We start from the raw sequence: 26,319 nt of genomic DNA, 5'->3' as shown, positions 1-26,319 counted from the left end.
AGGAGCAATGTGTGTGATCGCAGCTGTTTCTTCCTTTTAACTGCCAGTTGGGGTGTGAACTGATTGGGTGGGAGCTTGGCTGTGTTCTGATTGGGCGGAGGTGTGTTCTGATTGGGTGGGGGTTTGGCTGTGCTCTGATTGGAAGGGGGGTTGGCTGTGCTCTGATTGGCTGGGTATGTGTTCTGTTTAGGTGGGGGCTTGGTTGTGCTCGGGTTAGTCTGAGTAGCAGGGGGATTGAGCTGGTGAGCTGTGTTGCTGTTGTTTGGTTTCGTGTTCGTGGACGTGCTACCTCTTCATGGTGGGTGTCAGTCTGCTTCATGTATGAATTAGAGGGGTTTAAAGTGGCTAATGATGCAGCTGTGGTCTGGCTTCTGGTCCAGAGTCGTGCCTCATCATGATGGCAGTTAAAAGGAAGAAACAGCTGCGATCACACACATTGCTCTTAGAAGCACGAAGCCAAGAACACCAGCCTGAAGATGACGAATGAGACTTCGTCGAAACGTTGCCAAGAAACCTCCAATTTTACGCGGGAGAAAACCCGAATAACCAAAGACAGACAGACATACATACATACATACATACATACATACATACATACATACATATATATTGCCAGGACATTTTCATGGTTATACATAGGTGAGAGTTGGGAAAAGCCTTGTTTCCACCAAAGCTCCAATAAAAATAAAGAAACAATCTCCTACTTTATAAGTTCCTGGTTAATATGTGATGGCAGAAAATCAGGAGCTGGAGAAATTTCTAAGCAGTCTTTTGAACCTTGGCATAAATAGCTCACTTTATGGAGAGGATATTGGTCTACCTGTGTAATAAAAGTGCCATAAGGATGTTATTAACAGAGCAGCTTGAACAATTAAAATTAAATACATGATTGTAAAGTACGGATACTAATTTACATTTATAAAATGCAGGGATCACATAATGCCTGGACCACCTACTGGTTGCCTTCTGGACACAATACAAGATACTAATATTGATTTTTAAAGCTTTTAACAGTTTGAAACCCAAATCTAACTCTCAGAGAATTTACCTCTTCTAATCTGAACCTTTCTATTGAGAGCAGCAGTTCTCAAAGTGTGCTTTGGGGGTCCTTGAGACATTTTTACAGGGTCTGCAAAGTCAATTAAATACGTATTTTATTTTAAATTTTCTTAGTTTTAATTTCTAGTGTAGTAAATATATTAGATATAGCCCACGTAAACCAAAGCTCTTTGGGGTCCTCAATTACTTTGAGAATGTAAAGAAGTCTTGAGGCCAAATATTTGAAAATTACTGATTTAGATCATCAAGATTGAGCATTTTGAGGCTCCTTCACCCACCAGAAGCTTTTTTTTTGAATTTTTTTTATTTTAAAACAAAAACAAAACATAAAACCATCATCATTCCAAACAATTACAGACAGTGTGTTGATCGGTTAACATTCTTTTGTGTTTAATCCCATCTTCAAAGTACCAGTTTGTAACAAAAGCTTATTTCTCATGAAAAAGAACTTCTCATATTTTATCTTTACAAAAACTTCATGTTTCATATTTCATCTCCATGTTTTATTATCTATCCATTGATAAAACAAATCCCATATCAAATAATATTGTTTATCTTCCTGTTCTCTAATTTCAAATGTCAATTTACTCATTTCAGGACATTCCATAATTTTCTTAATAACATCATCAGTAGGTAGCTTCTCTCCTTTCCAATTTTTAGCAAATACAATTCACCACCCACCAGAAGCTTCACTTTACCTGTATAGTTTCTAGGCTGTGAAATACACTCCCTAGGGGAGATGCATTTGGCTCAACGCTCTTAATATTTAGGATGATGTTCATAAAAACATATATATTCCTCCATGTGTTTGTATTGTAATTTTTAACTTTAATTCTTATTTCAATGGTTGCTGTAGTTACATTTTTTATCACTGCCGGCCTCCTTGACTGTTGAAGAAACAAAATAGTGCAGTAGAAATTAAGAAAATAAACAAATTAAGAATTTGTCATTAGTTCCCTTTGGAATGACTGCCAGTGTTTGCAGAATCAAACCGCTGAGTTCAGTAATCAAATGAAATTCTGCACTTCTAATGATTTCTACAGTATCTTGCCTCTTTCATCAGAAGGAGAAAGTAGTGTAGCTCTGAAAGCTCTCTCACTTCAGTGTGTTCAACGTTGCAATGCATGTTAAAAAAAAAAAAGCATGGATTGCATTATGACTCCGCAACAGTGATGAAAGCAGCATCACATTTGTCAATCTATCCTCCTCCCCCTTCCGCCAGCCCATGGACTGCTTGCTCCTAGGACAGAAATTCATTGCAAAATTATAAATTATATATATTGGATACAAACCACACTTGGGGGGGGGATGGATAACATTATGATGTAAACCCCAGACATTCATACTTGAAATTGGACGCAATTATGTTAAGTCACATGGTTTGTATTGCAATATAACAACATACGTTTCATCATTTACATCCCCTTGCTTTCTTACCCACAGATTCCTATAATTGCTACCGACTTAGAAAATGAATTCGTGTTGCCAACAGTGTCTGCAATTCTTCTAGAATGCATACTCTCAATCTTGCTGAGCTTTTTTAAAAAGTTGTAATACTTCAATTAAAAAAAAAACCTTACACAACTGGTTTTCAAATATTAGTACATTTGTGATTTTTGTTTTATGTGTACTTGGCAAGGCGTGAAACATTCTAACACAGGTTGTGACACCAGGGCAAATACAGCTAGGGCACTGTTAATCCATTCTGACTAAAACAAAAACAAAACCTGTTTCAATGCATTCAGATTTGTGTGAACCTGAAAATCTGTAGTTGTGGCAGTCCCATCAATGCTGCAAGTTCAGTGAGACAGACATAAACAGGAGTGTGGAAAATATGGCCCATTCTTTCATGGTGTGAGACCAAGGCAATGGATACAGTTTAAAACACTGACTAGATATACAAATCTCATTGTTTAATCATGGTTTGTAAACTAAACTGTAATTGACTAGATTCATATAGCACATTAAACCATAAGCAAGTAATAATATATGAGACCTAATTTGACTTTTGAATTCTTAAAAGTTCAACATATCTAAGGATAATTATTTATTGAGGTATTCATCAATGACTTTGTTTGCAAAATATGACATCTTAAGGTGGCTTGTCTGTTTTTTTGCTTACTGCAATGTGTGAACCCATTGTGGATTATTATAAACCATGGTGGATTATGGCTGCAAGTCTCAGCACGCACAGCATATATCTTGGCTGATGGGACTTCTAATTCAATATTCTTCGAGATGTCATATTTTGCAAAAAAGTCATTGATTAATACCTCAATAAATAATTATCCTAGATATGTTGGTGAACTTCCGGAGCACCAGAAACCCAAACAGAAATCCGCACGTGTCTGTTTTTTGGGTGCTTTTTTGTCGTTTTTCAGACTGTTTTGTGGACTGTTTTCAGGCCGGTTTTCGGACAAAAATGGCTTGAAAAACAGCCTGAAAATGGCCAGATAGGGTGAAGAAAGGAGAGGCACTTCATTGATCATGAGGAAACTGCCATTTCCTCGTTGATCCGAAGAAAGCTCTCCCGAACAGCAGCAAATACGACAGCCATTTTGGTCTGTCACAAACCGACACAACCTGGACACTAAGATCTTGTGCTGGAGTGGTGTGTGGAAAGAGCAGTGAAACTGGGTGAGATAACTTCCAACTTTTACCCCAAAGATTTAACCCAAGTTAAAAATTATAAAAAATAATCTCCAAATAGTAAGAAAGTGGTGATTGGATTTATAGAGAAGGATTAAAGACTAAAAATCAAAGAGAAAGCCTAAAGTTAAGGACACAGACGCAAAAGAAATATTTAAAGGATGTTTTAAAACACAGAAAGCCTGGAAAAAAGTTGAATAGCATTGTGAAAAGTGATTATTGGGAGGAATTGCTTTTCTAAAGTCTATCTTTAACCTCCCTGAATGGTTAACAGTCAGCTGTTTTGACTTTTACACTCTATTGAATGCTGGAATTGGGAGCATAGGAGCCATCTACTGGAGGAAGATTACTGCAAGGTGAGAAATTTGAGTGAAAGTGATGAAAGGAGAGAAAGCAAACAACACCTGGAAGGCTATTTGACTTTGACTTTATCTTAGTAGGTGATTTGGAGGCTTCGAAATATCTACTGAGTTGTTTGAAGATTTTTAAACAAACTGAATACCAAAACCTTATTGAACTGTTCATTGAAAGGTGGATTTAAAAGATTTGAGGAAATCTGGTGGGCCAAGCTGGATTTGATTCAGTAACATCATTTGATAGATCATCCTAAGAGGCAAAAGAAGAAAAGCGATAGAAAGGGGGGGGGAGAGAAAAAGAAGAAAAGACAAATAAGACTTTAAAATTTAGACAATTGAGAAGGTGTAAACTGGAAACTATAAAGACTAAAGTATAAATGTATAGCTTTTAAAGACTAGAAAGCTAGGGGACTTGGAGGAATAATTCTGGAATTGATAAATTGTATTAATAATTGACTTTTTTGGAGTTTTTAGATATTGGGATACTGGAATATTAGATATATTGAGTAATTTTTAACATATTAATTTGGTACAAAATGACTCAGCAGGAGACAAATATGATGATGGTTAACAAGTTTCTGTAATAGAGTTGTCAAAGTCTGGAATGCTCTACCTGATCCAGTTGTCTTAGCTACAACTTAGTCTTTCTAATCTAGAACATATCCATTGTCCTAAATTCCCACTTTCATAAAGATATCAAGAGTCAATATGGATTGCATTTATGCAACTTATTAAGCCATGATTAAATGAATCATAGTTTATTAAACACGTTATTCAAACAATACACTGAAATGGGAAGGGTGAATCTCTTAGGTCAAGGGTGTCAAACTCAATTTCATTGAGAGCCGCATAAAGGTTGTGTTTGACCTTGGGGGCTGGGTGGGCATGGTCAGCTTGATGTCACTCATGTCAGGGGGACCTGTGGGGGCCTGAGCGCTCTGCCAGCGAAAACGGAGCTTGGGAGGCTGCGACGGCCTCCTTCAACCCTCTGCCAGCGAAACAGAGCTACGTTTTAGCTGGCAGAGGGTTGCAGGAGACCATCGCAGCCTCTCGAGCTCCATTTTAGCTGGCAGAGGCACCGCGGGCCGGTCTTTCGCTGTTTACAGGGCAGCTCTGTGGGCCAGATCTAAGCACCCCATGGGCCAGATCCAGCCTGCGGGCCTTGAGTTTGACTCCCCTGTCTTAGATCAGTCTGCCACACTTCAGATCAGCTATATTATAAAACAACCATGTGGACTGGAACATATAACACGAAATGCCAAAATGTGTTGGTTGGTTTATCATTCAGTGTTTGTGGCAACTGAGTCACAAGTTAGCCAGCCACAGTTTAGTTCAAGGAGTTACCATCATTATGTGACGGAGTGACCCACTGTAACCTTGAGAAACAGTTCGGTATAATGGTTAAAGCAGGGGTAAAATGCTCCCGGATCAGACCGGATCGCCCAGCCCGGTAGCGATCTTATCTTGGCTGGTGGTTTGGTGATCTGGTAGTGATGGCGGAGCGAAGCTTTTTTACCTTCTGTGCATGTGCAGGTTTTGCGCATGTGCAGGTCTGCACTTTCACATGACGCGCGGTGCATGCGCTTCCGAACCAATAAGGAAGATAAATGGATTTCACCCCTGGGTTAAAGGTTATCAGGCTAGAAACCAAGAGACTTCCAGATCTACACCTGCCTTAGATATGAAACCAGTTCAGTGATTTTAGGTTGGTCACCCTCTCTTAGGCCTAGGAAGAAAGCAATGTTGTGGCCCGCCAGCAGCCTGCGCGGATCGTGGCTGATCCCGACGACGAGGAGGCTGGTGTGGGATCGCGCCAGCAGCCTGCGCAGCTGGTGCTCGCGTCGGACAGCGAGGAGGCTGAAGAGGATGTGGTTCCAGAGGCAGAGACTCAGCCAGGGCCTTCAGAACCTCCAGAGGCTCCTTCAAGTGGAGAGAGCGAAGTGGAAGAGCCTCTTCTCAATGCTCGAGCACGCAGGGCTACCAAAAGGCAGGAGTGGCTATTCAGAAAGAGGAGGTCTCCTCAAGAGTAAGGCTTGAGGATAATTGGCCACTCCCTTAGCCTATTTAAGTCACATGCCGTTAGTAAGTTTCTTGCTGGAAACAATTTGTAATTATCATCAGAGCATTTTTGGAAAAGTCTTATCGTATCTTGTTTTCTGGGCTGGTTGCCAACCTTTGCCGGACTTTGGTTTATTCTTGCTACTTAATAAATTTGATAAGGATCATTGGTGTGTGTCAATATCCTCGGGAATCCGGAGCTGGGGCAGAACAAGCAATAGTGAACAACTTCTGAAAATGTTGCCAAGAAAACTGTGGATTTGTTCAAGAGGAGTCCAGGAGTCGAGATAGATTTGAAGGCACAAAATAAAAGTAAATTCTAATCCTGGGACGAACTTAGTTTCAGTAAGTTTTCATTCATTCATTTTTAAATGAATGTTTTGTGTTATATCGTGTGAGTAACATATTGATAGTTGCTATACTGCTGAATAAAATTTAATTGCCTCTTTTCATGGATTCTTGTACTCAGATTACAGTCTGATTAAACCATTAAAGAATCATGTGTCAAAGCTTACAAGGGAGAAGTCAAAAATATTGGTGTGTGTAATATAGGCTAGAGAATTATGGGTATTTAAATTAAGATCAAAGAGAGAAATATGTGGCAAAACCAAACAAGGATGAAGACTCAAGGAAAAACTTACCCTGCAAAGGAATGAACAGATATGGGGGTAAAGGAAGGAACAAAGAGTCAGTTGCAGTCAGTAGATGCTTCTTACAAGTAAAAGTCTGTTAACTTGAAAGAATGTTTCCCTAGCAACAAGGAAAACACTACTTATTCAAGGAAGGGAATAGTTAGGCAGACTTCATAAAATCACTTGGATCCCTGAAGACCAAGAGTTTGCAGGCTGGATTTGGAAGATTTAGGAACTTGACTACATCCAGATTTGTGTAATCACATCCCGTTTGAATAAACTAATATTGTGTGAAACCAACCATTATATTTTATAAAGGTTAGAATTTAGAATATGTTGTATTATGGACATAGCAGTTGTGCGTCAGGCAATTTGCAGCCTAAAGTTTAGCGTAGTGAGGAGTGACATACTGAACATTATACACTGCCTTCTTTTGCCAAGGATTTATTAGAATTCTTAGTGAAAATACCTTCTTCCAGGAGACTTCATTAATAGTTACTTAGGAAACAGCTAGCAGACATTTGTTTAAACTTGGGTCTCCCTTACAATTCAGTAAAATGTACAATTAAACCGCAGTTTAGCTTTTACTTATTGAGCAGGCTATTAGCAGCTGAGTCAACAGATCTTACTAAGCAATCTTGGAGGCAGAAAATGTGAATCTTTTTTAAAACAAAGGGAGAATTTCAAAGGCAAAACTGGAGATTGGATTCTAAGCAGGATGGTATTCACTTACCTTCGCTACCGGTTTGCAAATGTGAGCACGCACAGGACCTTCCCGCGCTTGTGCAGAGCGTCAAAAACAGGACGTGATTACATCCGGGTGGGTGGGCGGAGCCTCACGCCGCCGCCCCTACCAGTTCGCCCAAACCGGATAGAACCGGCTGAATACCACCACTGGTTCTAAGGCTAAGAAGAACTACTATATGTTTTTCCCCTCTTTCCAGCAGCCTGAGTATTAATTTACTGGAATTCCCAGGAATTTGAAGTCCCAGACTCCCAATTTTTAGCTCAATGCCTTAACCACTACACCAAACTAGGTCCCGTACTGTACATAGATAGTACTATTATGTGTATTAAAGAATGAGTTTAATATTAATAGCAGCATAAGGATCTCTGGTGGTGCAGTGGTTGGAATGTATTATTGCAGGCAAACTCTGCCCACAGCCTGGAGTTCGATCCTGATCGGGCTCAAGGTTGACTTAGCCTTACAACCTTCCTTTGGTAAAATGAGGACCCAGATTGTTGGGGCCAATATGCTGACATTTATAAAGCGCCCAGAGAGTGCTGTAAAACATTATGGGGCGGTGCATAAATGCATAAGATCCATGGTGGCGCAGAGGTTAGAATGCAGTACTTCTGTTGACTGCCAGCTGCCTGCAATTCAGCAGTTCAAGTCTTACTGGCTGAAGGTTGACTCAGCTTTCCATCCTTCCGAGGTGGGTAAAATGAGGACCCAGATTGTTGGGGGCCATATGCTGACTCTGTAAACTGCTTAGAGAGGGCTGTAAAAGCACTGTGAAGCAGTATATAAGTCTAAGTGCTATTGCTATTTTCCCCACATATGCTGGGATGGTAATGCTGCAATATACTGACTAGAAATTCTGGGAGTGGCAGTTCCAAACACACAGATACATTTGGGATATATACAGAGGTGGGTTTCAGCAGGTTCTGACCAGTTCTGGAGAACCGGTAGCAGAAATTTTGAGTAGTTCAGAGAACCAGTAGTAAAAATTCTGACTGGCCTCGCCCCCATCTATTCTCTGCCTCCCAAGTCCCAGCTGATCGGGAGGAAATGGGGATTTTGCAGTAACCTTCCCCTGGATTGGAGAGGGAATGGAGATTTTACAGTATCCTTCCCCTGCCATGCCCACCAAGCCACGCCCACCAAGCCATGCCACGCCTACCAAGCCACACTCACAGAACCGGTAGTAAAAAATTTTAAAACCCACCACTGGATATATATCACTGCTTGCAATTCCTTTTCTCTAGTATAGTCACAGGATCCAAAAGTACTGTAATGCTCTCATTGGTTTTTTCCAATAATGCCATTTCTGCAAAGTAATAATTTAGATACAGTTCATATTGAATTGTACAGAAATTGTTGCTTAATAGGAGTTGCTTTAGCTGGACAATTGCCTGTAAGCAAATACGGGCTCGCAATACAAAGACTGTGAAAAGAATCAATTCCTTTTGTTATTTTATTTATTTTACTGCTAAAGACCTTTTGTGGTTGACAGGGTTTGCTTTAAGTAAAGAGTCACACACCCATATTTATCATTTTTGTTATCTCAATAAAGCTGTCAGCCAGCTTTGGATTTTTTGGGGTCCCCCCCCCCACCATCAAATGATTTTTGTGCAAAATTATATGTCTGCTGCCATCTGCTGGCCAGCCTAAAATTGAAAAAAAAACATGTTTTACTTTGTTATATACTGTAGCATAATAGATGGGTGTTGTTGTTTTTTACTTTTATAGAAACACTACCAAATAATATTTCTTCTACCATTTTACTCAAGATGCTTAATATTAATAACTTCACATTCTTTGCTTGCACATTCAATGATAAAGCCAGAAAACAATACAGTTCATAAGATACATTCTCCTAATCAAAATACAAACACACCCATACAGATTTAAAAAAATCTCATTAAACCATATTTGATCATGAAAATAACCGTTGAATCTTCAGATTTAATTAATACTATATTAAGTAGATTTACACTTGCTCTCATAAATATGGATATGTCAAAGTAATGGCTCCTTCTAAGTTGCATGCAGTATTTCAATCAAACATATTGCTTAAAATCTTGCATAAGAGATTGTTTTGCAGTATTATATATTCATCAATAAGCTACAGTACAATTATTAGCAGTGGTTCTATATTTGTGCATAATATACAGTCACAAGCCCTTATTCATAGGCAGAATTTCACTTTCTTTTAAGGACATGTACAATGCTCACATAGAGTTTTAAATTAGGTATTATGATAAAATATGATATAATTATGTTATATATAATTGCACTCAACAATGAACTAAAGGGCCACCATCAGTGAGCTGTTGGACAATATTACTTGGTCTGTTGTGTGGATGTTTGGGTGGTTTAGGGGTGGGGAATTTGTGGTGGGTAGGGGAATGTTTGGGGATTGTTATGTGTGTTGGACCTGGCCTTTGGGTGTTAAGTGAATTTTGTTGTATGGGTATACTGTATATACACGTACAATGACAATAAAGTTGTTGTTGTTGTTGTTGTTGTTGTTGTTATTGAATAAACAAATTCACTGGGGTCACCTAACTCAGTAAATAAACCCAAAGCAGTGTTTACTAACTATAATATTGGATTCCCCCAACATATTAAGCCAGTCACTTAAAGCATTTGTTGTTGTTACTTGCGAAGTCGTGTCCGACCCATCGTGACCCCATGGACAACGTTCCTCCAGGCCTTCCTGTCCTCTACCATCCTCTGGAGTCCATTTAAGCTCACACCTATTGCTTCAGTGACTCCATCCAACCACCTCATTCTCTGTCGTCCCTTTCTTCTTTTGCCCTCAATCTTTCCCAGCATTAGGCTCTTCTTTATATAAGGCATTATATAAACCTAAACTTAAAATTACAATAGCCTTTTAAGTCAAAAATACTTAAGTCAAAGCTATCTGTAAAATAATATACACTACAACACTATAAATTAGGTGTGTGTATGTCTGTATGTGTGTGTCCAGGTTTCATGGTGTTCCGAGTAAATTGTATTCTTCTGTCATTAGTTCTTGGCATGCATTTCTATACTGCCATTAGAAAAAGAAAATCAATATTTTTGTTCTTCTATCAGAATAAAATTGCAAATGTTTCAGTAGATCAGTTACAATTCCTTCAATTACTCACTCCAAAGCAATGTAGGCTGCCCTTTATGCAGCCTTCATAGCTGTGGGTCAATGCAGGACACTCAAGAATATTCTCAGCATAGAAAGATTCTCATCTTAACCCTATACATGGAAAATTAAATTTTTCAAGCTCTTACATAATTGCTCAGCCTGTAATAACATTAAAAAGTCCAATAAAGCCATTAAAGAGGATACACACTGAGAAAAAAGACACTCATTGCTGACCTCTGAAAAAACGGTCTAAAACAAAACATATGCCTATTACAGTACTTTTGCCAAGACAGTGAAGCCAAGCATCAAAGGGCGTTCAAGGAAAAAAATATTAAAGTTTGGAACATTGCTACTGGTGTCCCATTCACTCTGTTGCAGTATTCCTACCTGAAACCATTGATCTCACAAGAGGCTAAAGTTGGATTTGATCCAGCTGTTGAAAGTATGTTTGCAATCTTCAAATCCTGAGGATGGATTCTAGGAGGACTCAGCAGTTCATTACTTCCATAGCAACCTGGTTGTATACAAAAATTGGCACAATGCACACAGGTGTCCATTCAACAGATTCAGTCTTTTCCTTAAAGCAGATTACAAGTGTTCTGCAAGGGTTGAATCCTTTGTTACAGTCAAATCACTTTCTGGTTAGATGTAGCCACCACCAATCTCTGCAAGGCCACACCTTAATTAAGGAAATCCACTCAGGTGCTTATGGATTCATTAGTTTTACTCAGATGGTATAAATATCATAGACTATCTGAAGTCAGTGCTATAACTTAATAAGGAAAAAATGTGGAGGGAGAGCAAGCAGAGCAAGAAAGCACACAAACAAAAGCTATCTAAAAATAGAGACATACCAGGCTGTTAAGTGGCCTAATTTAGACCAGATAAAACCAGAAGCTGGTCCAGGGTGAAATATTGCTAATCAAGAAAAGAAAAGAAAAAATCCAGCAGAGGCAGACCTAGGTCGGTGAATCAAGAGCCAAGGCAGGGAAGCCAGAGAAGGGGTGGGGGATAGTTTGGGACATGCATTATCAAGCTCTGGAATTCAGAGATGAACAATGAAGTGATTTCACACCAAAAGGCTTTAGAGGAGCTCCTTAATTAACCAAGAAGAAACCTAAAGCATTAGTAACCTATTTTTTTATAATTTATTTTTTTTTAAAACAATAAGTTACTATCATGATGTGCTTTACAACCACGGTGGAGCTTACATTATAATGCATCACTTAGCAACAGTGTTACAGGTCCTGATAGTCCTCATTGAGTGAGGATTACCTGGTATTGTCAAGTTGCTGGAACATTTTTGCAAATAATTGATAAAATGAATTAGATTAGAGTTCCCCATTTTTTCCGGTTTTGCAGCCCAGCAGAGCGGAGTGCATTTCTGCTTGAGCATCAGGCAAGTGCACGCGTGCTCGCAGCTCCATTTGCGCGAGCACACCTTGCCCACAGCTTGTGCAAGCGGGGATGTACGTGCACCCACCACTTCTTTGGCCCAATTCCAAACAGCTCACGGCCCAGTAGTGGGTCGCAGCCCAGGGGTTGGGGGATCCCTGAGTTAGAGGATTCCAAAGAAAGAGTATCAGACCAACCACCTACTGTCCAACTTTGCTTAATGTGAGTTCACACTTCCCCTTGGCCTTCCTTTCTATGACAAGTGTGCTTCAGATGGGGACAATAGCCACAACAAGTGGTGGGTTACCCCTGGTTCGGACGGGTTTGCAAGAACCGGTAGTAAAACCAGCGGGAGGCTCCGCCCACTGACTCGGACATCATATAGGTGATCTGCACATGTACGGGCGCGATGTGAACCAGTAGTAAAGGTAAGTAGAACCCACCCCTGGACAATAGGTATATAAACCTTGATTAGTTTGAATAGCAAACATAGGGTAACTAAAAGCAGCTGCTTATACTAGATAGAATGACTATGCTATACAATGACTATGATAATGATCCATCACTATTGTTGTAGGTACAGTGAGAGCTTATACACCGGAGACAAATTACTTGTGTGTCTAATCACACTTGGGCAATAAAGAATTCTATAAAGAATTCTATTTCTGGAAATAGATAGCCATCTCTCCCATCCCTAAATAACAACATTGGATATTATTTTCGGATCACAGGTCATTCTTCTGTAAGTTCCTTAAGACATACCCATGGTTCTCCTCCAATTTTATCCCCACTAGTACATTCATAATAGTGTCAGCATACTAGTTAAGCACTTGTGTTTATTAGTGATGTTGAATCAGGGGTGAAATGCTCCCTGTTCGTCCGAACCGGTAGCAATGGCAGCTGGTGGTTCGGAGAACCGGTAGCGATGGTGGTGTGAGGCTCCACCCACCCACCCGGTCATCGTTACTTCCTAGTTTTAACCAGGAAGTAACCTGTTTTTTACCTTCTGTGCATGCACAGAAGGGTTTGTGCATGTGCAGAGGGTCTACGCAGCACATGCACTTCTGAACCGCTTGGGAAGGTAAGTAGATTTCACCCCTGTGTTGAATACATATATACTTACAGACCTATAATAGACTATTTATCAATATATATAGGGATTGTTGTTAATCTGATCTAAAAATGTCATAGATCATTGACATAGCCAAGAATATGATTTTTATATTGAATTCTAAGAGCCTTGCTTCTCTAGCTCTTCCAACAAGTCTTTCTAGATCTGCCAAACAAAAGGATGTAAAGGTGTTTGCACAGCATTCAGCAGAATAGCCTTTACTTCTATCAGCATCAGTAAAATGAGACCAATACTGAAGTTGCGACCAAGCAGCAAGATCATATACAGATGTGGGTTTCAGCAGGTTCTGACCAGTTCTGGAGAACCGGTAGCGGAAATTTTGAGTAGTTTGGAAAACTGGTAGTAAAAATTCTGACTGGCCCCGCCTCCATCTATTCTCTGCCTCCCGAGTCCCAGCTGATCGGGAGGAAATGTGGATTTTGCAGTAACCTTCCCCTGGATTGGGGAGGGAATTGAGATTTTATAGTATCCTTCCCTTGTCACGCCCACCAAGCCATGCCACACCCACCATGCCAGACCCACAGAACCGGTAGTAAAAAAATTTGAAACCCACCACTGATCATATATCAGTATTCTCCAGTAAAGTACAGCAGTTTCTTTGTTTAGCTCTGGTGGCGTAAAGTATAAAGATGGAAACGTATAAGTGCTATTGCTTAGATAAATGAAGCTAAAGTGTTATTTAAATTCAGAACATCCAGATTATGTTTGAAAACAGATGAGATACCTCTCTAATTCACTGAACTATAAAGAGGAGGGGAGGAATGGCACGATCATACTCACAAAGTTCTGTTTTTAATTCCAATAAAAAATAGTTGTAGCTTTCCCATGGAATTGATTTCCTGGTCTTCTGGTCTACCTGGTGGGGGTGAGAGATGGGGCTGCAACTTCTAAATTCCACGTGAGATCCACCTGAAGAACACCATGAGACTTTATAAATTGGCATAGAATAACATAAAAGGCTACTGTAGCAAAATAATAATAATAGGTTTAGGTTTAGGTTTTATTTGATTTGTATACCGCCCTACTCCCGAAGGACTCAGGGCAGTGAACAGCCAACAATAAAATACATAAATACACAAAATTTAAAAACCCGATAAAATCAAATTAAACTTTTTGGCCCAGACAAATTAAAATACCCCAATAATTTAAAAACAGATTAAAATTTACATATTTTAAAAAGGGAAGAGATCAGGCCAAGCCCGCTTGATGGAATAAAAAGGTCTTCACAGCACGGCGGAAGGAACGCAGATCCGGGATCCTCCGTATCTCCGGGGGGAGCTCATTCCAGATGGTAGGTGCCCCCACAGAGAAGGCTCTCCCCCTAGGGGCCGCCAGTCGACACTGTTTGGCTGACGGCACCGGAGGAGTCCCTCTCTATGAGAGCGTACTGGCCGGTGGGAGGCTATTGGTGGTAGTAGGTGGTCCTGTAAATAACCAGGCCCTAAGCCATGGAGCGCTTTAAAGGTGGTAACCAAAACCTTGAAGCGCACCCGGAAGACCACCGGGAGCCAGTGCAGCTCGCGCAGGAGAGGTGTTACATGGGAGCGCCATGTCACTCCCATTACCACCCGCGCGGCTGCACTCTGCGCCAGTTGGAGCCTCCGGGTGCTCCTCAAGGGGAGCCCCATGTAGAGAGCATTACAATAGTCCAGGCGGGAGGTGACGAGGGCATGAGTGACCGTGCGTAACGAGTCCCGATCCAGAAAGGGACGCAACTGGCGAATCAGGCGGACCTGATAAAAAATCCTCCCGGTCACAGCCGTCAAGTGCTCTTCTAAAGACAGCCGTGAATCCAGGAGGACGCCCAAGTTGCGAGCCCTCTCCGTGGGGGCCAATGATTCACCCCCAATAGTCAGTGATGGCGTCAACTGGCTATATCGGGACGTCGGAAACCACAGCCACTCGGTCTTGGATGGGTTGAGCCTGAGCCTGTTCCTCCCCATCCAGATCCGTATGGCCTCCAGGCACCGGGACATCACTTCAAGGGCATCGTTGGGGTGATCCGGGGTGGAGATGTACAGCTGGGTGTCATCAGCGTACTGATGGTACTCCACCCCGAAACCACGGATGATCTCGCCCAGCGGCTTCACATAAATGTTGAACAGGAGAGGTGAGAGGACCGACCCTTGCGGCACCCCACATATGAGGGGCCTCGGGGTCGACCTCTGTCCCCCTGTCAACACAGACTGTGACCGGTCAGAGAGAAAGGAGGAGAACCACCGCAACACGGTGCCTCCCACCCCTAACTCTTCCAACCGGTGCAGCATGATACCATGGTCGATGGTATCAAAAGCCGCTGAGAGATCTAACAGGACCAGGACAGAGGAGCACCCCCTGTCCCGAGCCCTCCAGAGATCATCAACCAACGCGACCAATGCCGTTTCCGTGCTGTACCCGGGCCTGAAGCCCGACTGGAACAGATCCAGATACGTCGTTTCATCCAGGTGCTGGGGAAGCTGTTGCGCAACCACACTCTCAACAACCTTTGCCACAAAACGAAGGTTGGAGACCGGACGATAATTTACCAACATTGCCGGGTCCAGGGAAGGCTTCTTGAGGAGAGGCCTCACCACCGCCTCTTTCAAGGCGGCAGGAAAGACACCCTCACCCAGCGAAGCATTTATAATCCCCTGGAACCAGCCTCGTGTCACCTCCCGAGAAGCCAGCACTAACCAGGAGGGACACGGGTCCAATAAACAAGTGGTCGCGTTCAGTCTACCCAGAATCCTGTCCATGTCCTCAGGGGTCACAGGATCAAACTCATCCCAGATAACATTCTCAAGACCTGCCCCAGTCCCTGCCCCTGAGACTATCCAGTCGGAGTCCAGATCTTCCCGAATCTGAGCGATTTTGTCATACAGATATTGGACAAAATCCTCGGCTCTACCCTCCAAGGGGTCCTCCCGCGCTTCCTGGTGGAGCAGGGAGCGGGTCACCCTAAACAGGGCGGCCGGGCGATTATCTGATGACGCAATAAGAGCAGCAAAATAGCTACATTTCGCTGCTTTTATCGCCACTAGGTAATTCCTAATATGAGCTCTTACCAGTGTCCGGTCAGATTCAGAAAGACTGGCCCTCCAACTACTCTCTAGGCGTCTTTTCCGGCGCTTCAACTCCCTCAGCTCCTCAGTGAACCAAGGAGCTAAATGAGATCGGCGCCGGGTCAGAGGCCGCAAAGGCACGACCCGATCTAGAGCTCCAGCGGCTGCCCTATCCCAGGCGGCCACTAGGTCTCCAGTCGAGGCGTGTGCCAGAGCCTCAGGGAATGGCCCAAGCTCCATCTGGAACCTATCCGGTTCCATCAGGCGCCTGGGGCGGAACCATCTTACCGGCTCCGCCTCCCTGCGGCGGGGTGTAGCGGTTCGAAGGTCGAGACGAAGGAGAGAGTGATCAGACCATGACAAGGGCTCGGTGACTATATCCCCTATCTCGAGATCACTCAACCACTGTCCAGAGACAAAAACCAGATCCAGCGTGTTTCCCCCCGTGTGGGTAGGGCCATGAATTAACTGGGTCAGGTCCATGGCTGTCATGGAAGCCATGAACTCCTGAGCCACCTCAGATGCCTCACCAACGGACGGCAAGTTGAAATCCCCCATGACCATAAGCCTAGGGGTCTCAACCACCACCGTGGCGATGACACTGAGTAGCTCGGGCAGGGCTGCTGCCACATGGCAGGGAGCCAGGTATGTGATCAGCAAACCCATCTGAACCCCGTGGCCCCATTTCACAAGGAGGGATTCACAGCCGGCCGTCTGAGGAACAGTGGCCTCCCTCGGTCTCAGACCTTCGTTAATAATAACCGCTACCCCCCCGCCCCTACCCTGCAACCTCGGCTGATGGAATGCGCGGAAACCTGGTGGGCACATTTCAACAAGAGGGACCCCCCCTCTTGGCCCAACCAGGTTTCCGTAATACCTGCCAGGTCCGCTCCCCCCTCCTGAACAAGATCACAAATGAGGGGGGCTTTATTTACTACAGACCTGGCATTGCATAACATCAGACGGAGGCCAGGGCCCTGAGGATCTGCGCCACCTGGAGCTTTGGGGGCCGGAGCGCGCCACCGCTCGAAGACAGCGGGCGCGCACTCCCCTAACATGATATGGCCCCCTGCTCCCGCCATATCTACCCCTCCCACCCACAGTACTGATGGTAAAAACCTTATCTGGATGAACTTTATCCCCCCTCTTGACCCCGGGCCCCCCACCCCCCATGCCGTGCTCCACAGCCTTACCTGGCCCTCCCCTTAGTGGGTTATCCCCCATACCCACGGCCTTACTTCTGATCCAACCCTCCCCCTCCGGAACCCCTTAAGACATTTGCTAAAACTTTATCTAAAAAACCCCTCAACCCCCTCTTCGTGACATGCCACCTCTCTGGGTTCCAAAGCCCTTCATCGAGGTAGGCCTTCGATAACATGGAAGGCCAGGCTTGCGAGAGGGGGGAGTCTCGCAAGGCAAAGAGCTCAGCCGGTGAATACATTCCTGCAAGTTCGCTTGGGGAAATAGAGTCAGGCTAAGGATTCAATGATGGTACATTTAAAAGTCCAGGAGAGACAGTTCACCATTTTGGCGCGGATCAGAACCGGGGCTCCACTGTCCTCTCACGGCAGTGGAGAGGAGTCTCAAGCCGATGCCCTGAAAAGCAATGACCAAGCCACCCTCTCACAGCGGCTGGTATCGACAGGTATAATTCAGTGGCAATAACAGCAAGGTGACTCCCTCGGTGACCACACCCAGGCTTAAGCATCTCCTCACAGCAAGGCATTGTAAATGTGACTGGGACTGATGATATAGTCGGAAACCGGGGGTCAATTATAGTCAGGTCAGGTCAGGGGTCCAATAAGTCCAATGCAGTCCAGTGCCAGTGCAGATAAGGTCCAGATCAAATGGCCACGGCCCCGCCCACGCCCATAACCAGGCCGCGGCGGGGAGGGGAAAATGGATACAGACCAGGGGGAGGCAGGCCAGTCGCCCAACTTTGCCAAACCCCCAGTCTCCATAGGATTGGCTTGCTGGAAACCAAAATGGTTCTGTTTTATGTTACAATAAGCAAATTACTTAATGGCAGCACACTGTATGTCCAGCACAATGTGTTGTTTATTGCTTGTTTACATAGATTCTTTCCGAACTTCAGAGACTGCTACATATTCACAGGTGTGACTCAGTTTCTAAAAAGAAGGAAAAAATCTTTTCTTTGGAAAACTTGAGGGACTCATCAATTATCCAGTCTTTAGGTAGCAGGGGAAGGATGTGTTCCTTTGCTTCGCGAATAACAGTTGTAACAGATTTCTTTTTGAAATTTGCTTCCCTCCAAATGCCGATTGTTTTTGGCTTTCGTTTTAGCAGACCTTTGAATAATTTCCACTGTAGGTCCTCCAGGCCTTCAAAAGTTACATATTTTGTTTCTTTAAACAAAGACAAAGAGAGAAGTACAGAATATCAGATCAATATCGTATTAGTGAATATGTTATTTTTTTCCCTTGACTGAGAAAAACTCAAAAAGGAATAGCACTCCGTATATTATGCCAAAATATTATTATGGGACTGGGAACTGCAGATGCCAGACCCATCAGATAGCCTATCACTGCTAGGTAGCCTATTGAATTATTTTTTGAGACTTCAAAGGAGGAACAAGCTTAGTAATACAATTTTGTTCTTGTAGAGCTGGGGTTGGAAACCAGCCTTCCAGGTACTGCAGAATTGCAAATCCTAGGACCTGGCATCACCAGACATGCTGGCTAGGACCTGCATGAAGGTTCTGTACATACATGCATTTCCAGATAGTAGAGGCTACTTCCCCTGCTTGTAACTTGAACTGAAGGAGGTGGGAGTTCAAGATCAAGCTTAAGTGACCACATTCAATCCTGCCCTCCAATGAAATGCCACTTCTATTTCAGCCACTAAACTTTAGACAAAGCTTGATGTGAAACTAAAAGCTTAACTCAAGCCAACTCAATCTAGGTCCAGGTATTTCCCAGCCAGTGTGACAATTTCTGATAATTCCAGAAGCTAAAGACTAAAGCTAAAGAAGGAAGACAATCAAGCTGGAAACTATGGGTTATTGTAAATGTTCCGAAGCAGGGCATACTCCACATATGTTGGGAGAGCTACTCTAGGATTCTTACCCACTACATCTATGGTCATTAGATTGAGACAGACAGGTTTGGAGTGAGATTCACAAACTAGATAGACTTCAGGAAACTATGAAATTTACTACTAACTTCTAAGTAGAAATCTGAGTTATGGCAAACTTAGTTCTTTCTCATTTTAAGTATATATTATATTATATTATATTATATTATATTATATTATATTATATTATATTATATTATAATATTATATTATATTGTATTATATTATTATATCATATCATATCATATCTCAGGGATGGCTAACCTTTTTGCCATCACGTACCAAAAGTGGGGGAGCGCAGGGAGTCGTGCATGTGTGTGCCTACACCATAATTCTATGTGCCCCACCCCACTCCCACGCGCATGGTTGTGTGCCCTGCTCTGTGCTCTCCCTGCTTTTGGTACACGATAGCACAGTGGGCCCAGTAGGCCCATTTTTCACTCTCCCCAGGCTCCATAGCCTTTCTAGGAGTCTGGGGAGGGCAAAAAGGGCTTTCCCTACCCCCCCAAAGGTCCTCTGGAGGCCGGAAACGGAATTTCTGGTGAGCCCAGAAGACCCAAAAATCAGCTCGCCGGCATGCACATGTGCACTGGAGCGGAACTTGCATGCCCCCCGATATGGCTCCGTGTGCCACCTGTGGCACGTGTGCCATAGGTTCGCCATCACGGTTATAGCTATTCTCCCAATCAGGGGCTGTTTCCTTTCTTATAATTCACAACACAATCTTCAGGAGTTCTCCCTGACCTCAAAAGGATCCCTACTTAATTGTTTGGGCTCATTTAATCTTATTAAACTGAATGCTTTACTCATCCCCAATTGCAATTGAGAATGTAGTCAACCTTGAAGTCTTGGTACTTTTCCTGGTTCAAGTGAAGTAGGTGGTTTCTTCTTTTTGCGCCTCAGCGTTAAAGAGTCTATCTTGCACAGTATTTCTCCTGTGAGACATTGTTTCTTGATGGTGGAAAATGGCAAATCAAGACAATTCTTGATTAAAACCAGGTAAGGAAGCACATATGCTGGTGGCAGTTCAGGATAAGGTTTCTGTTTGCTTTTTGAGCCAACCAGATGTTTTGAAGCCACAGGTAAACAAGAAACTTTGGGAAGTACAGTTGTGGAAGTATCTCTGCCTTCGGTAGCATCTTTATCTGAATCCTTTATAACAACTGCATCTTCATGAAGCATACTGGAGCAGATAGAGTTGGGTTCCTGGAGTTGGTCTTTATCCATTTTGGATTGGGTTGGGTTGGGTTCCTGGAGTTGGTCTTTATCCATTTTGGATTGGGTTGGGTTGGGTTCCTGGAGTTGGTCTTTATCCATTTTGGGTTGGGTTGGGTTGGGTTCCTGGAGTTGGTCTTTATCCATTTTGGGTTGGGTTGGGTTGGGTTCCTGGAGTTGGTCTTTATCCATTTTGGATTGGGTTGGGTTGGGTTCCTGGAGTTGGTCTTTATCCATTTTGGGTTGGGTTGGGTTGGGTTCCTGGAGTTGGTCTTTATCCATTTTGGGTTGGGTTGGGCTGGGTTCCTGGAGTTGGTCTTTATCCATTTTCACAGCTGTCCTTCAAGAACTGCTGGCTGAATGGCATGGAGAAGAGTTGAGTAAGGTTCTTTAAAAGTCATTCTACATAGTTGCTTCACATACACTTCAGTACATAGTTGCTTCACATACACTTAAATAGTAGTGGTTCTGTTTCAACAATACACATGCACAAATCTAAGCTAACAGTATCCTTTTATTTCTTTTTATCTAGAAAGTGATTTGCAACAGATTAAAAACTAAACTGCACATTTGTAATCTGATCTGTAATATTCAAAGATATATAATACGTCCTATCCCTGTTCACATATATTAAGTATAATTAGTAATGATTAGTAATTAACATGAGGTAAGATGGGTGACCTATAAATTTTATTAATTTTTTTAAAAAAAAAACATGTTTAGCTTTGATTTAGCATGATTTATGATCCTAGCTAATTGTAATTGATTTAAAGCACAACTCAGCCAATTATTTTAAGGGAAAGGCACAACGTGGATATTTTTTTTTCTTTTGATTTAGCATAATATACAAGCCTACCCATTACAGTTTGAAAACCATAGTTTCATGTTTGTAAAAGGTAAAGATTCCCCTCGCACATATGTGCTAGTCGTTACCGATTCTAGGGGGCGGTGCTCATCTCCGTTTCAAAGCTGAAGAGCAGCGCTGTCCGAAAACATCTCCGTGGTCATGTGGCCGGCATGACTAAACGCCAAAGGCGCACAGAATGCTGTTGCCTTCCCACCAAAGGTGGTCCCTATTTTTCTACTTGCATTTTTTACGTGCTTTCGAACTGCTAGGTTGGCAGAAACTGGGACAAGTAATGGGAGCTCACCCTGTTATGTGGCACTAGAGATTCGAACTGCTGAACTGCCGACCTTTCGATTGACTTGTAGAGAAGGTAACATATTGCAGTTAACTAAGAAAAAAAATCTCATTCCTTTCAATGCTCTTATTAATGAATTGTATTCAGCATAATATTGCTATCTACACTTGGATCAATTATAAAAGCCTTTCATTATATAAATATAGCAATGGCCATATTCAGGATATTTCAGCTGATTCAGTTTAATTTAGGCTTGCTTGCCACTGATGCTGACTAGTTTGCATTCAGTGCAGTGGTGGGTTTCAAAATTTTTTACTATCGGTTCTGTGAGTGTGGCTTGGTGGGCGTGGCATGGGAAGGATACTGTAAAATCTCCATTCCCACCCCACTCCAGAGGAAGGATACTGCAAAATCCCCATTTCCTCCCGATCAGCTGGGACTCAGGAGGCAGAGAATAGATGGGGGTGGGGCCAGTCAGAATTTTTACTACCGGTTCTCCAAACTACTCAAAATTTCCGCTGCCGGTTCTCCAGAACTGGTCAGAACCTGCTGAAACCCACCTCTGATTCAGTGTATAACTTTAATAAAAATGTTAACCATTACAAATAGTTAGTGTTTGTTCGGTATACTAAAGCTGCATCCAGTTGGTCCAATTCAGATGACTATTAAACAGCAACAAATTAGAATATTTGATATCTTTTGGCTGCCATGTATTGGTAGTCCTGATTTTGACAACTCACCTAGCTTTTCTGAAGCACTCTGAATGAATACAGACTTCAGCTTATGACCAGAGTTGAGCCTAAAATTTCTGTTGCTAAGTGACACAGTTAAGTGAATTTTGCCCCATTTTGCATACTTTCTTATCACGGCTGTTAAGTGAATCACTGTAGTTGTTAAGTTAGCAACATGGTTGTTAAAATGAACCTGGCTTCCCCATGGACTTCGCTTGTCAGAAGGGTACAAAAGGTGATCACACGACCCCAGGACATTGTGATCATTATAAATTTGAGTCAGTTGCCAAGCATTTGAATTTTTTTTTGAAAAAAAAAAAGTTTTTTATTAACAATACAAATTAAAAACAGTGGACATAGCATGACCTCTCCGGTTTAAACATTTTCATCAAATTTTACCTTATAATTGATACACTTCCTTATCTCTATGAAGGTTACACTAATTATCACATTTCAAATATATATATTCTTTCATCTATGTAGGTTATATTGATATCCAATTCAATCGTATGTAACATAGAAAATTAACATAAAAACCTCTATACATTTTACTCGGCAATAGTCCTTCAAGCATTTGGATTTTGATCACATGAGCATGGGGATGCTGCAACGGTCATTAAGTGTGAAAAAGGGTCATAAGTCACTTTTTTCAGTGCTGTTGTAACTTCAAACGGCCACTAAATGAATTTGAGGACTACCTGTACAGTTGTTGTAATTTGGGGACTACCTGTACAGTTCTTTGTACATGGACTTCCCTTTTTTTGAGCTCTAGGATTGCCTGGTTCAATTATCCAAATAAATGGATTATCAAAGAAATTCATCCAGAGTTCTCACTCAAGGCATATATATATATATATTATCCTGCTTTAGACCTATTATGTGAAGACATGGCTTTCTAGAGAAAGCATTGATGCTGGAAAAGAAAGAGAAGAGGACAACCAGCTGCAAACTGGATGGACTCAGTAGCGATGGGTGCACCATTGGAAGACTGAAAGATCAGTTTGGGGGACAGATCGCCATGGGAAAAATATATCTATATACAGGTAGTCCTCAACTTACAACCACAATTGAGCCCAAAATTTATGTTGTGAGAAATTTGTTAAGTCACTTTTGCCCCATTTTACAACTTTTCCTGCCACATTTATTAAGTGAATCACTGCAATTGTTAAATTAACAATGTAGCCGTTAAGTGAATCTGGCTTTTCCATTGACTTTGCTTGTCAGGTGGTTACAAAAGTTGATCGCATGACCCTGGGACACTGCAACCATCATAAATAGGAGTCAGTTTGCCAAGTGTCCAAATTTTGATCACATGGCCATGGGAATGCTGCAACAGTCGTAAGTGTGAAAAATGGTCATAAGTGTCTTTTTTCAGTGCTGTTGTAACTTTGAACGGTCACTAAATGAACTGTTGAAAGTCGAGGACTACTTGTAAGCTCTAAGTCAACCCCAACTTCATGGCACATAATCAGGACTGGCTGGACTCACGTAACAAACTTGGTTAACCAGAATGGTTGGGTTCGGACATCGCACAAATGTAGAAATGAATAAACCACATTTTAGACCAAAGTGATTGGATTGGATTGGATTGGATTGGATTGGGTTGGATTGGGTTGGAATGGGTTGGAATGGAATGGAATGGAATAGAATAGAATAGAATAGACTTTATTGTCACTTTGAATGTACACTTATCGGCATACATTAAAATGAAATTTCGTTGTATACAATTCTCAGAGGGTCACCACCTCCAATGTACATTTCATAACCATGACAGAATGAATGAATGAATACAAAAATATGCATACTCACATATATTATATGACACAGAGAAACAACACCGTCTAGTTCAGAAGTGTACATGTACTTGGCGACAAAAATGAATCTTGTGAGTTTACTAGAGGGATGGCATAGGGCAAGGGTGTCCAACCTCGGCAACTTTAAGACTTGTGGACTTCAACTCCCAGAGTTGAATTCTGGGAGTTGAAGTCCACAAGTCTTAAAAGTTGCCAAGGTTGGACAACCCTGGCATAGGGAACAAAGCTGTTACAGAATCTGGTAGTCCTGCTAGAACTTTGAAACTTAGTTGAAACTTACCCAGCCTAGGAAACGTCCATTTTAAACCTTTTCAGACTTGATAAAAACTTTGTTTTTCTACATGGAAGGGGTAAGGAAAAGAGACCGGACTATGTACGAGATCATCGTCCATAGCAACAAAGAAGCCAAACTCTTCTTTCCATAGCAACGAAGAAGCCAAGGAGTGTCTGACTTGTGAAAAGGTTCCCTCTGTGGGTGTCGCTGTTTCCTAGGAAAAGAAAGTTAGCGTCCCTTTGGGGGTGGGGGCGGCTGAAGGAATTCTTATTACCGCTCGGTGTTTTAAACCTTCCCATCACAAGACGAAAAAGATGCCTTGGAGAACCACTAAACCACCTTTTTGGCTACAAGAACAGGCAAAAATACCAGAATCGTCCCAAAGGTGCTTTTATTCAAGAGGCAACTGGACTTCCTGGTTTTTAAACAGTTAAAAGAGTTGGAAGGGACCTTGGAGGTCATCTAGTCCAACCCCCTGCTCACGCAAGAGACCTGTACTAGGGATTCGAACCGCAACAAGCTGTGTCTTAGCCACTGAGCCACCTAGAAGACGTTTCACTTCTCATCCAAGAAGCTTCTTCACCTCTGAGTGGCTCCAGGGTGGGTTCAGGAAGCACGCCGGGAAACTTGAGGGGGCTGAAGAAAAGCTCTAAAGAAGCTTCTTGGATGAGAAGTGAAACGTCTTCAAAGGAAAAACCAGAAAGTCCAGTTGCCTCTTTGGGGGTGGGGGGGTGGGGAAGCACCTTTGGAATAACCACGACCTGAATGACTGAGAATCTGCATAGAAAAATAGGAGACGTTTGAGAGATCGGTTAGACTAGAGGAATCAGCTTTTGGGGATTTAAAGACCACAGTATAATAATAACCAAGGTACCAAAACTTACCAGGCGGCGAGTGATCACGCATGCGCCGCGCTGACTCCAGCGGCGGGGCTGGGTCTCTCCTCGCCCGCTGAACCAATCAGTGGTTTCAACAGGACGCCTCATTATCGTCTCACAATTTCTACCCCTGCCTCTATGTTGGAAAACAAGGTAAGGGGGGTAACGGAGAGGCTGGACTTGCCAGCCGGGCTTTAGCTCGATCTCCCTCTATGACAGGGGTCTCCAACCTTGGCAACTTTAAGACTTGTGGACTTCAACTCCCAGAATTCCTCAGCCAGCTTTGCTGGCTGAGGAATTCTGGGAGTTGAAGTCCACAAGTCTTAAAGTTGCCAAGGTTGGAGACCCCTGCTCTATGAAATATTAGCGAAAATCAACCAGCAGCCAAGCGACGCTGGTCTGACGGGGAATCTCCATCAGCAGCAAATCCCACGGAACGATGAGGCTCCAGCTGCCTCCTCGGTGAACGAACTGGGACCCCGACTTTTGTCTTCGCCCTCTTCGCGTTTCTTTGAAAGCAGGTTTGCAATCCCCGGGACTCGCGGCAAGAGCAGGGAGGACCTCACATCAGTGACACGGTTTAAGGATACAGACATGAAGGCGTAGAGGAGCTGTGGTCCTCCCGGTGCCTCAGCCAGCACAGTAAGAAATGCAATTCTCGATCAGGAGATTCTCCAATTGCCCAGATCCCGTTAAGTAAAATGAAAGGGTTGCCCTAAGAAGCAAGATCCAAGTGATGAAAAGACAGGATAGCAAAATGTTTCTTACGGTAAAGTTGTTCTATTTGTATAATACACGCAACACTATTTTATGGGTTCATCTTGATGTGTGGGACTTCCAACGCCCAGAATTCCCCATTAAGTCCATACATCTTAAAAGCTGCCAAGTATGAAAAACACCAGTATAAAAACAATATACCTGCACAACAGAAGTTTGCTTCACGTAAGAAAAGTTAGAATGTCACTGGTTTCCAGTTTGCTAAAC

At 42.7% G+C, this 26,319-nt stretch overlaps 2 protein-coding genes across 9 annotated transcripts in view; both read right to left on the bottom strand.

The window, feature by feature from the left end:
• GOLM1 (golgi membrane protein 1) overlaps window positions 1–25,391 on the bottom strand; it is a 59,427-nt gene extending 34,036 nt beyond the window's left edge. Inside the window, exons 1-2 of one of the 8 annotated variants that reach the window (XM_087888263.1) lie at window positions 25,342–25,391; window positions 11,008–11,134 (exon numbers count right to left, since the gene is read on the bottom strand). In XM_087888263.1, the coding sequence (XP_087744389.1) occupies window positions 11,008–11,017 (10 nt within the window). In that variant the 5' untranslated portion in view covers window positions 11,018–11,134; window positions 25,342–25,391. Of the gene's footprint in view, window positions 1–704; window positions 821–1,048; window positions 1,136–4,112; window positions 4,135–6,763; window positions 6,859–11,007; window positions 11,135–13,927; window positions 14,057–25,341 lie in introns of those variants that run through there. The other 7 variants (XM_034410115.3, XM_034410118.3, XM_060690567.2 and 4 more) reach the window with 7 other exon arrangements.
• Window positions 18,229–20,853, bottom strand: LOC148115136 (uncharacterized). The gene is made up of 2 exons (XM_087888267.1): window positions 20,121–20,853; window positions 18,229–18,554 (listed from the first exon to the last, which is right to left on the bottom strand). The coding sequence occupies exons 1-2, from the start codon at window positions 20,821–20,823 to the stop codon at window positions 18,298–18,300; spliced, it is 960 nt and encodes a 319-aa protein (XP_087744393.1). The 5' UTR covers window positions 20,824–20,853; the 3' UTR covers window positions 18,229–18,297.
• Window positions 25,392–26,319: the final 928 nt, after the last annotated feature.

The sequence above is a fragment of the Pantherophis guttatus genome, chromosome 2 (assembly GCF_059756535.1).
Source record: "Pantherophis guttatus breed Tessera chromosome 2, ASM5975653v1, whole genome shotgun sequence".
Lineage (NCBI taxonomy): Eukaryota > Metazoa > Chordata > Lepidosauria > Squamata > Colubridae > Pantherophis > Pantherophis guttatus.
The sequence above is the reverse complement of the archived record's forward strand: the minus strand, read 5'-3'. Positions and strand labels throughout refer to the sequence as shown.